Consider the following 12,211-nt stretch of genomic DNA (forward strand, 5'->3'; position numbering starts at 1 on the left):
CTGGATTTTCCCGCACAGCCATCTCGAGAGTTTACAAAGGATGCTCTGAAACAGAAAATATCCAGTGAGTGGCAGCTCTCTGTGAAAAACTGCCTTGTTGAGGTTAGATGTTTACGGCCTGTGCAGAAGAGCATCTCTGAATGTGTAACATGTTAAATGTTGAACTACACTAGCAGCACTAACTTGTACACATCTTTCTTGTGTAAATGTAAATGCCTGTGTTATTATGTATTACACACAACGGAGAGATCGCAAACTGTGTTTCATTGTTCTTATAATAAAGACATGTAGAAAAAGAGAGCGATTCTTTTCTATTCAGAAGACCACACCAGATGCAACTCCTGTCAACTAAGAACAGGAAACTGAGGTCACAGTTTGCACAGGATAAATCAACAAGACTGGAAAAATATTGTTGGTCTGATGAGCGGATTGCTGCTGTGATATTTCGACAGACTCGGAGTTTGGTGTAAACCACATGAAAGCACAGATCCATCCTGCCTTCTCTCGATGCTTCAGGAGGCTGGTGGCATTATAGTGTTAGGGTAATTTTTTTTGGCACACTTTCTCAAACATAATAATGAGCTCTCTGTACTCAAATCACCTCAACAGTCACCATATCTCAATCCAATAGAGCACCTTAGGGCTGTGATGTAACAGGAGATTCAGCTGCCATCATCATTATGAATCAAAAATCCACGAGCAGCGTTTCCAGCACCTCGTTGAATCGTTGCCACAAATTAGTAAAGGCACCTTTTAAGCAGCCACTGAGTTAATTTCACTTTTATTTAGGAATTAACACAAAGAAACTGATTTAGTCAACGAGTTTATTTCTTTCCCAGACCGAGATGAAACTAAAACGACTGAAAATATTCCGAATGATATTCAAAATGTTGCACGCTTATTCTACAAACAGTCCCCTCAATCATCTCAGGCAGCCCCACCTGCAGAGTTAAAAAGCCCTCCTCCTAATAGATTTATCCAAAAGCTTGGAAAACAGTCATTCATCAATACTGGGAAAGGCCTGAAAGCCATAACAATGTGTAAACTCTGGACCCCCCCCCCCAAAAAAAAGTACACAATATATCTCAATGTTACAATAGCCGCAATTTCTTAATTCTAAACAACTTACATTTTAACAAAAAGGCACAACAACAACAAAAAAATTTACTTTGACGTTTTCATAAATATGCTCATGTGTCTTCTTGCCAATGTTGAAATGAAAAGTCCAACAATGCCTCTCATGTCTGCACCGAGTACAAAGCTATTCCTGGGAACAGATCAGTTCAGCATTGAGACTGAGGAAGGGTAAACCACACGTCCGGTCTACTCTCATATTTAAAAAGAAGTCTACCCCTAACTTTGTATGCATGCAGAAGACAAGAGTTACTATTTTTGACATTTGCTTTCATGTAAATCTCTGCAAGAAAGTGAAGAAGAAGAGCAGTAGACAAAATGTGCAACTGCTTTTTATCAAACTCAAACAACAAGCTCAGACTGACAGTGAAACATGACGGGAGCAGGTATATGTAATCCACAATACATGTGGCAGTCAAACTGGACAGTACAGGTCATAGACTGGTCCAAACAGATGTTCAGATGGAAAGGTTACTCTCTCACTCTCTCTCTCACACAGTGCAGAAATCATTCATGATCATTGGCATCTTCCTCTTCGTGCACTGCTGCCTCCAATCCTTCATCTCCCAAGTCACCGTGTAATCCCTCTTCACCAATCTCATCATGAACCACATATCCCTCATCCTCTTCCTCCCCAATTTCAAAACCTTCCTCTTCATCCTGGTTCTCCTCATTCTTGTTCCCCTGCTCCTCCTCCATCTTTTGCTCCTCCTCCATCTTTTCCTCCCCCTCTTCTTCCGTGCCTGCTGCTGCTACTGCTGCTTCTTCTGATGCTGCTGCTGCTGCTTCTGATGCTGCTGCTGCTGCTTCTGATGTTGCTGCTGCTTCAGCAGTCTCTCCTGCTTCTCCTTCGACCACCTCTTTGCTAATCTCCCCCTCAGGAGCAGGCTCATCTTTGGCAGGTTCTCCTTCCGCCTGGCTCTCTGCCGCTTCGCCTGTGACCTCCAACTCCGATACGTCCATTGCCATGCTGTCTTCTGGATCCTGTTCATCTTGGTTACCAGTGAACGGGTTCTCACCCTGACGAAATAAAAGAATTGAGAAAAATAATGACATTTTGACCCACTGCACTCATGGTCAGTTATGCATGTTTGCATCAGACAGTTTCTGCACGCTACAACCCATACAGCTGATGCAAACCTCCAAAGTGTTATGTTATTAATCAGATTTTTTCCAAGTATAAGTTCCCTTTTTTCTTAACAGTGCATTTACTGACACGACTGGTCTTTTGTTCTTTGTGTTTACAAATAAATAAATAAATATATACATACATACAAGTAGTTGGTGCATATTTATAATCACATTTATTTCTGATGCAAGCCCACACAGGACTCTGTGCATACCTTGAGGTAGCTCTCCAGCTTCTTGCCAATGAGTTTGTGGTTAAGGATGCTTCGAGCAACCGACAGACTGGCCCGCTTGGACTGCTCCATCATACCCTTCAAATAAACAACATTTCCATGTCAGAACAAAACATCATAAACAATAGCCTCAGCTCTGTGGCACCATTTATAAAATTAGTGCAGGACTTCGCAGAGTTACTGCATTTAAAAAAAAAAAAAAAAAAAAAAAAAAAAAAAAAGGCACTGCACAAACGGAGTGGATGGGACAAACTGTTACCCCATCGTCTGACAGTCTGAAGTTGTAAATGTTTTCTGATAAGGCAGAATCAATATTAGCCAACCTCTGGCCTTCAGTGCTTCAGTGAAAAGGTCAGCAGCAATGTCTCTACAGAAATCAGGACCCAGTTTCACACAGCCTACAAACATTGCTGTGTAAGCAGCTTCATATACAAATCATTTTCTTCTACTGTCTACATCTGCCAATTAAATGAAACATTCTGCAGAATGACAGGACGGTGTAGTTGGAAGAAAACAGTTACTACATGAAACTGGTCACAACAACATTTGTGGACTTTCTCAATGATGCTGAAATTATTATTATTTTTGGATGCACTGCGTGCTATTTAGATCCATTTATACGGCCGATATCTCCAGAACCAGACAAGCCACACCAAAATAATAACGATGATACCCGAAGGACGGCGATAAAAATAAAAGGGCACTGATTTGAATGTAGTATTGTACTTTTAAACATATAGGCTTGTGGGGCAGTCCATTTGCAGAAGACCTGCTGTACCTTGCGGTTGTAGTTGTGGTCAGGAGACTTGATGTGTTTCTGTATCAGGTGGGGCTGCATGGGAATGAAAAGGTCACATGCTGCACAGTGAGCAGCTTCCACCTTCCTCATAAAGTGCTCCATTCCAAGCTCTGTACAAGCGTGAGAGAAATATCTGTAGTGAGCAATCTATGCGCATCTTCAGTTCAACACACAGGAGTTTCTGCTTACCCCTGGTGAGGTCCTGCTCTTTGTACACCTGGCAGATTGCAGCACTGTGGTTCTCCAGCTGGCTCACCCTCTCCTCTGTCTTCTTAAACTTATTCTGCAAATACTCCTACAAACGAAAGGTTTTTTTTCAGTTTACAGTTCATCAAACGTTTACCTCGCCCAATATCTTTACTCTTGCATACATGTATAAATCACGCGTCGGCTCTGGAAGATCACTGCATAAATATTTCAGCAGATTCAACCAGAAGTGTTTTTCCATTTAACCACACTCCAAATTGTTTTAGTATATTTACAACAAGCACTTGTTGCACTGTAACATTTCTAAAAGCCTATGATTGGCAAGTTTCTTCAGTTTCGGTTCTTCATTAATCATAAATATGACTTCCAATAAATTTGAGTTACCTGCAAAAAGTCTGTAGTGGGCTTGGACAACTGGCTGGAAAGGAACTTAAAGTGGTCCTTGTGGAAGCGACTCTCAAGATGAGCCTCCATTTCTTCCTTGTAGAACGAACGGAACTTGCACACAGAACATGCAAACATCACCCTGGAAAAATATTTAAAGTCTTAGTGAAAAAAGCCCATCAGAAAGAGCCACAGGTGAGATTGAAAACAAAAACAGCAAATGAGAGTTGAAAGAACTTTCTAGGAGTTTGTAAATTCACCTTTCCAGGAATCCTCGTCTCTTCCTCATTTTTGGGTGTCTGTCCTGACCCTGGGCCGGTGTCTGTTTGCCCTGTGGCTTTTTCTTCTCTTCCAGTTTGGATGCAGCTAATCAGGAGCAAGAGTGCAGAAGACACGTATAGGAACAACCCCAATAACAAACAAACAAACAAACAAACAAACAAACAAACAAACAAACAAACCCCCACAAAAAAACAAAACCCCAAAACAAACAAAAACAGAGACAGTGTAAATTGTAAATAAATTATTTAACTGTATAGAAATAATTAAAGAAATAATGAAACACAATATCAAAAGATTCAGAGAATCTGGAGAAACCTCTATACGCAAAGAAAAAACCCAAAAACTAATGCTGGGTTTCCACAATATTCAGTTAACTCAAACTAATAATTAAAAAAAAAAAAAAAAAAAAAATCAGTGAGGAGTCACTGGAGTTAAGCTTACCTTTATCACCTTCTTCAGCAGGTTTTGTCTCCTGCAAAGAAAAATATTCATTACTCAAAGAAATTTAAAAAAAAAAAAAAAAAAAAAAGAAGTCAAAAATAGCTCCATCATCTGAACTTAACAGATGTGTATTGCTGGATGTAGTCATGCTGTCATAAATATTTGCAACACATATTCAACTCAAATCTGTGACATTGTTTGATCATGAAGGAAAAAAAGAACATCGCATTTAGCCTTTTTGTCTGTTTTGTAAAACCTCCTCATCCTCATCCTCATTTACATTTAAATTATTATTTCCATCTGAAACTGTACACCGGTTGCTTAAAGCAATTTCCTGGGACAAGTTAATTAGATCCTAAAGTAATACAATAAACCTTTAAAATGCCACTGTTGACAAAAGGCTGATCCACTAACCGCAGCAGCTGTTGTCTTTGGCTCACCACCATCGCCGTTTTTCTCTGGTTGCTCTAAGAACACGGAGCACACACATAAGACCAAGAAAGACACCAAAATATCTGCCAAGTAATGAGGTCTTTTGAGAATAGCACACAGTCGACAAAAACAGTACCTTGCGTAGCCTCTGACTCGGCACTGTCCGTCTTGTTCATCTTCGACTCTGGCTCATCACCTGATGTCGGGGTCTGCTTTCTTTTCTTCTGAATATCCCGCTGTGGCTTCACCTGCTACAGTACACAGAAATCAGTTTGCACACAAATGCATTTAGTGATAATAAAAATAAATACAAACCTGGACAATACACCTTCAACTTAGAATTAAACACTAATAGATGCTAGACTTAATGTTTGGCAATGTTCATATTCTCCTCGTGGCATTTCCACATCAATAGTGTTAGCCTCATCTTAAGACAAGCCAGAATTGGGGCAAAGGAAAGAAAAGGGAAAAATCTATCTAAGCTACTTAATGAAAAAAAAAAAAAAAAAAATCAACATCCGGACAGTTATCAGGGCAATGAATTGTGTGGGGAGATGTGGGATTTGTCGTTACTGTGGATGCAGGGCAGTTACTTTCTTCTGGAACTAGAAGGGCAAGTGATACTGTAAATATGTGTTGGGCACTATCTGTGACAAACTGCTTTAGGTAGCAAATAGCAGGCACAGGCAGTTTAGCAAGACTTGCCAGTTGACTGAGAATACAAAAGGAGGGAATTAGAAAGGGCTTAACTTTTTCCAGGTATCTGAGGAGGTCTTATTTGGCTGGAGGTACTTACTTTGTTAAGGGGTCTCTTGCGGCCTCGCTGCCGGCCAGCCCGTGGGCCCCCTCCAAAATGCCTCCCAGGAAAGTCGTGAGGCCCTTGAGTAGAACCCTGGAAGCCCCCACTCTCAGGGTACATGCGGTTGGACAGGAGGGAAGGGAGCTTTCCTCTACCACCTCCTGGAGAGTGGCCACGGTGGGACTGGCCACCGCTACCACTTCCCCGCAAACCTCCGCTTAATGGAGTGGGGTCTGACCTGCGGTTTCCAAACCCTCCAGTAGCTCCTCGACCCCCGGCGCTTCCACCCCTTCTGGGGGAACGTCGGCCTGCTCCAGCCCATCCTCCACCTCCAGAACCTCCTCCTTGGGGACTGGTGAAGGACTCCCTCATATTCTGTCGCATTTTAGCGACTCCATAGGAAGAGGAGGGGCTGTCAAAGCCTCCTCCTCCTCCTAGCCCAAGTCCCCCTCCGAAGCCCTGGCCTCCTCGCTGACTCAACAGCATGCTGTCCTCCCGGCCATCACCAAAACCATAGCTACCGCCGCCAGATCTGTAGAGATCTCGGGAGGAGGCAAAAGCGGAGGAGCGCGAGTCGAATGACTCGTACTGGTCAAACCTGCAGGAGGGAGGAAGAGGGTTGGTAGAGAAGAGCAGAGAGCAAGGGAGGCAGAGGGGCAGCCAGGTTTGGATTTCTCCACCTGCTATTCCTTCTCCTCTGTGGTCTCGCTTTCTCCATGTTTTCTTGTCACTCCCAGCTTCATTTCAGAAAACAAATTAGATCAAAAATTAATGATCCACAACAACTTAAACACTGTGCTTGTGGTACATTGAAAGGTTATTCCTCTTGTTTTTAAAATCTCAAGTCTACTGCAGATTAGGGAAATGCAGTTAATTTTTTAAGCCTCCCTCCTTTTTAAAGGATGGGCTGTAAAACCCTGAACAGACATGAACATGGTCCATCAGAATCCACAAGAAGTAAAGTGTCCTGGGAACTGACTCAATTACAATAAATACTGATGAAAAGGGGTTTATATACAAAAAAAACAAAACATATATACTGGGCATTTTTCAAGGGGAGATTGTGTTTCTGTAAATACATTGAGCATCCTTCAATAAACATTTCAGCTTAACAAGGCATTATCAGGGCACCTGTAAACCCATCTCTCTTCAGTAACCTAAAGCCAGAAGACAGGGTTAGGTCACACAGAGGATGAGAGAAACAACGTGTGTAAACACAAACACAAAGCCGGGACAAAAGCAATGCTCAGAGTTTTAAATAAAGATGGATTGGCTTTATATGCAACAATGTCAGTTTGTAACAAATGGAAAAGCTGGTCTGTAACTGCACCTCCAACAGGGGACCATGCATTTCACAATGTCTTTGGTTTAAAGGATCACATCATCATTTTCTTCTCAATAAATGAGGGATACTGCAGCATAGCAAATGGGAGCAAACAATGCATCCTCAGATGCCGAGGCATTCAAATGCAGCCTGGACGATACGATCTTCTCATCAAGCGGGAATTGAGGCAACTTGTTTCCAACAAGGATTGAGTGCAACAGTAATGCCGTAACAAAGACTAAAACAGCACAATTTACTGGTGCAACCTCAACAATTTCCAAAGGATATCAACTCTCCAAGTCTCTGCAAACAGTGGTATACCTTTGTTTGTTTTACCCCCAACCACTGTGAATAACTGTTCTTCAGAATCAGTGGAGAATCGCAAGCTAGGAGGGCAGCCAGGTGTGAATTGGTCCTAATGCTGGACTTTAAAATTAGAACGGCTATTAGAAGGCCTAAGCATTTACTGAGACAACTGTAGAACAAAGTGGTAACTTGACATCAGCCAGACATGACGTGACACTAAGAGACGATGCGCTCAAGCAACCAGAGGGCCAAATTTGTTATGCAAATTTGGCACATATTCAGGTGCATGGATGTGTGGGAATGATACCCTACTAAGAAAGATGGTATGAAGCATAAAAAGGAAAGTACTGTTACCTGTCACTCCGACCCCCTTTAAACCCCCCCTCCAACTGAGTGAGCATGTCCAAGCGCTGGTTAATCTTAGCAATGACTGCATCTGCATGGGTGCCCGTCGATGAGAGCAGAGATGCTCCCGAGAGCCCTCTTTTCATGTGGCTGCTGCCACCTCCATAGCCTCCGAGTCCAGACATGGAATCCTTATAACCTCCCCCGTGCATATCGAAACCACCAGAACCTAGTAAAGGGGGTGGGGCAAAAAGAATAACACACTCCCTGTGAGGAAACAAATTAATTAAACAGAATAAACATGCACTACTTACTTGCTTCATGAATAGCAGTAATTCAGGGCTGAGTGTACCAACTTACCTCTGCTTCCAGAACCGCCACCTCCCCAACTGGAGTAACCTACAAAAAGAGAGAATATGGACTGATAATACAAACGCACTGGGAATTTTATATTAACAGGTCCACAAGCATGTGCGGATTTATTACAAGGAGCTGTTCAATAGCGCAAATCGTTCAAAAGCATAGGAAGGTGGAATCCACTGCTATAACTATAACCATTTGACAATTGATTTGCAAGCTTTCTGTCTTAATAGAGTTGTGCAGTTCAGAAAGGAACAGCAATTAAATCCAAAGACTAAGAGGCATCTTCTCAGAGGCGGCCATTTTATCAGCTAGCCTTTAAACTATTCCGACATTGACTCCATTTTAAAAGAATAAGCTAACGAACTTTGGCAGAGCAAGTGACAAACCGCCCAAGGCCCATAAAGCCGTCTGCGTTAGCATCGCTAGCAAACAATCTGCCCGACAGCGAGATGGGCCGCGTAGCTAGCAGTGTTTCATTAATCGTGGCCGATGGGCCTAGCGTAACGCTGACGATTTTTTTTTTTTAAATTTTCGCTAAAACAAACCTACTGGTACTTGTCAGATTTTGTAATAACTGGTAAGAAAATACAACACGACTACTGTTTAGCTAGGTATTTGTTTCAGGCTGCAACCGGCTAAAGGCTGGCTCTTATGCTGGGGAGTTTTTTTTTGGTTGTTTTTTTTTAAACGGCATTAGCTTAGCTAACGGCTAACAAACTGGTCATGTTTCAGGGGAACAAAGCATGTGGCTAACTGGGTAACTATCAATATCTATAGCCAAATGTGAAACAAAAGCTAAACAGATTATATTTACCAGAGCCGTAACCCCTGCCTTCCATGATATTTTGTGCGCTGTTTGGACGAAACAAGCAACACGAGCGGCTACAGATCCAAGAAAAGAGTAGCTGCTTGTAGCAAAATGTATCGAGCAAAGTCCGACACGTCAAAACCACGTGACCGACAAGGCCTCGTTACGTCACTGGTATGCCAATAATAGAATATGAAGGTGAATATATATTAAATATAAAATTGTTTTAAATATCAATAATAGATTTAATGAAGGCAAGAAGAATGTCACCACCGTATCCTGGTCTTGACCAAAGGCTACATGTGTAGTGTAACGCCCATAAATGTAGAGATTAATATTGAATAATCAATCTATCAGTCAATCAAAGACTCAGTGTACTATATACAGAGGTATACAGTTTGCCCTGAATTGAAACATCTTAACTATGTACATACACAAAATATGTTAAACAGAGTATTTGCTTCTGTAAATATAAATATTGCCAGTAAATCTTCATCAGCTGTCAAAATGTCTAATATATGTATATGTGTATATCTTCCAACAGAAGACGAGACTGTTATCACACACATTTAAGATTAGGAAATCTTAAATATTTCATCTCTTCAAAGCACAAAGACCAGTGTTAAATTGACTCCCACAGAATCATTTTCAACACTTTTTCAGGGTTTACATAGTCCACACTCTTTAGAATTAAATCCACATTTTTAAAATAGTTAAAATATTTAACACTGTGCCAGACTTCATGTTTTAACTCTCAAAACAGAGTTAAAATAACACTTTAGAGACTGAATAAGTGACTCTGCTGAGATACAATTTTTAACCTTCTGTCTTCTATCTATTGTTGAAAGTTATCAAAAGTATATCAATTTTTAGAGATACACAAGAAGAAGAAAAATCTATAGGATTATTAGTTCAGGATGAACATACAAACAAAACAGACAATGCTTTGTTTGACTTTATATTATATTCTAATAGCAAAACTAGAAAAAGTGGGCAAATATTTAATTTGTCTTAATTGTATGAATTTAAATGTTAAAAAACACAGAAACAAATGAATATGTGCCCCTGAATGCAGCTTTAACCCTTAATATATATATATATAAAAAAATACAACTCACTTGTAGAATCATCTTGATGATTTTCTGGATGACCTTCTGCTGACTGCATCAAGCGAAGCAACTCTGGTGTTGAAGTGAGCTTCTTAGCCTCTTTTATGGCATTTGGCCTGAAGAATGTCTTCCATTTCTGAAGCAACCTGGAGGATGTGTCGTCATCGAGCAGGAGAGTGAAGTCTTGCTCCACCTTTAAGAAAGAAAATTGTATTTGAAACAACTGGTAGCTCCAAATTCCAAACCATTTCAAAAAATGAATTCTAACTTACCAGTCCTTTTGTATGTAGGAAGCTTCTGCTTGGATCATTAACAAGCCTCTGACGGTGCTGAAAGGTCTCCTTCATCTTCTGGAAAATCACAGAGTTGTTTGAGCAAAGACATGGCCTCCTTGCAAGCATCCCCATCAAGCTGGTGTATAACATTCACAGTCCTTTGGAGATTTGGGCCACCCGAAGAACTGTCTGTCAACCTATTAGGTGGTGTTGGAGATCCACGCCGAATCTGTCTTTGGACAGTTTTCATACGCCAAGAAATGTATCCTGCACCCCTTGCTGCTCCTGGATAAGTGAAAACACAACATATTTTGTCAGATTTAGCTCATAACAAAATATCAGATAATTTTTATGTCCATCATTAAATAATTTTGTGTTGTATAAATATTGACTTTTACATAGGCTTTGTCTACATATGGATCCTTGAGCGAGGGGATCGGCATCACAATGCCCAAAGCATACTCCTCTCTGATTGCTTTTGGGGGAAGGTGCCCGAGAGGAGATTTTCAGTTTTTTAAATTTAGACAATTAGTATGCATTTATTTGGCACAAGTATAAAGAACACAACATACACTGAATACATACCCATGATTATCAATCATGTGAGCCACAAGTATGTTAACCATTTGTCATCTTGTGGCGTCCTTCATGGTGTTTGTTGCTTGGTATTCCTGTATTACTTTGTCACCACCAGACTTGCTTCTTAAGACAGTTTCAATTAACTCTTAAAAATGAAAAACAAACAAAAAAGAGAAAAATGAACATTGAGAAAAACCTGGCAATAAGGAATCTTTCTAGAAACTTGAGAGGAAAAAAACAAAGCGCAAGTGTGAAGCTTTGTAGCAGCCTGTTTACTGTAGCAGTATTGTTAATTCTTTGTCTCTTGCATGAGACCTCATCTAAGATTATAGTTGAGGCACATGAGCTGAAGCTTGAGTTGGAGTCAGACAACTCAGAAGCAGAAGACAGGTGCGAAAATACTAAAGAAAAAGAAAACATCAAATAATTTGTTCAATTGAATGTAAAGTGCTCGATTATACTTTTTAGTGTGTAGCCTCACCATCATCGGAGAACACTGTTAACAGCACGTTGCCTTGTCCAACAAGGTCACTGCATCAACCTCTGTCCTTGTTGCATCCTTGTAAGTAATGTTTGCACCAGGTAGCAGGCAAAATCTCTCGATGACTGTGAAAAATGGTACAAAGAAACTCATTGTGCTTCTGGTGTTAGCACTGCTTCTTACTTGTGTCTTGTTGTATATGGTGCTTAACAATTTGTTAATACGAACAACACCTTTGCTAAAAACACAAATCTGAATCTACATCAATGTAAGAAGCTCCTACAATATGTATTAAAATATTATTGTGAACATATTCTTTATCCAAGATAAAGTAGCAATAACCTACACAGCTTTTACATTAAATTGCAGAAAGTCGTGTCCTTCATCATTATTTAGCTTCACATACTTTAGTTGTTGATTATACTTAACCTGGACCAACATTTTTCTGAAAAATGCAAGACTGAAATTTTAAGAGGACAAAATAAAATCAGAATCAGAATCAGAATACTTTATTGATCCCTGGGGGAAATTATTTTTTGTTACAGTGCTCCATTTTAAACCAACATTAAGACAAGACAGACAATACGCTAACTAAGAATAGTACAATATATACATATATATACATACATACATACATACATACATACATACATACATAAGTCACTTATAAATAAATAGTTGGAAAAGAAACATGTGTAGTTGTAGCAGCAAACAGTGTGTTAAGTGGATGCGTTGTACAGGGAGATGGCCACAGGCAGGAATGATTTCCTGTGTCGTTCAGT

At 40.4% G+C, this 12,211-nt stretch overlaps 1 protein-coding gene across 1 annotated transcript; it reads right to left on the reverse strand.

Moving 5' to 3' along the window:
* Window positions 1–810: 810 nt before the first annotated feature.
* akap8l (A kinase (PRKA) anchor protein 8-like) lies at window positions 811–9,145 on the reverse strand. The gene is made up of 13 exons (XM_080881467.1): window positions 8,992–9,145; window positions 8,175–8,213; window positions 7,824–8,043; window positions 5,837–6,437; window positions 5,177–5,291; window positions 5,023–5,075; window positions 4,609–4,639; window positions 4,146–4,251; window positions 3,886–4,027; window positions 3,484–3,589; window positions 3,274–3,404; window positions 2,478–2,573; window positions 811–2,154 (listed from the first exon to the last, which is right to left on the reverse strand). Exons 1-13 carry the CDS (start codon window positions 9,014–9,016, stop codon window positions 1,642–1,644), a joined length of 2,178 nt encoding a protein of 725 aa, XP_080737593.1. The 5' UTR covers window positions 9,017–9,145; the 3' UTR covers window positions 811–1,641.
* Between the last annotated feature and the right edge of the window lie 3,066 nt (window positions 9,146–12,211).

The sequence above is a fragment of the Rhamphochromis sp. 'chilingali' genome (assembly GCF_963969265.1).
Source record: "Rhamphochromis sp. 'chilingali' genome assembly, chromosome: 4".
Lineage (NCBI taxonomy): Eukaryota > Metazoa > Chordata > Actinopteri > Cichliformes > Cichlidae > Rhamphochromis > Rhamphochromis sp. 'chilingali'.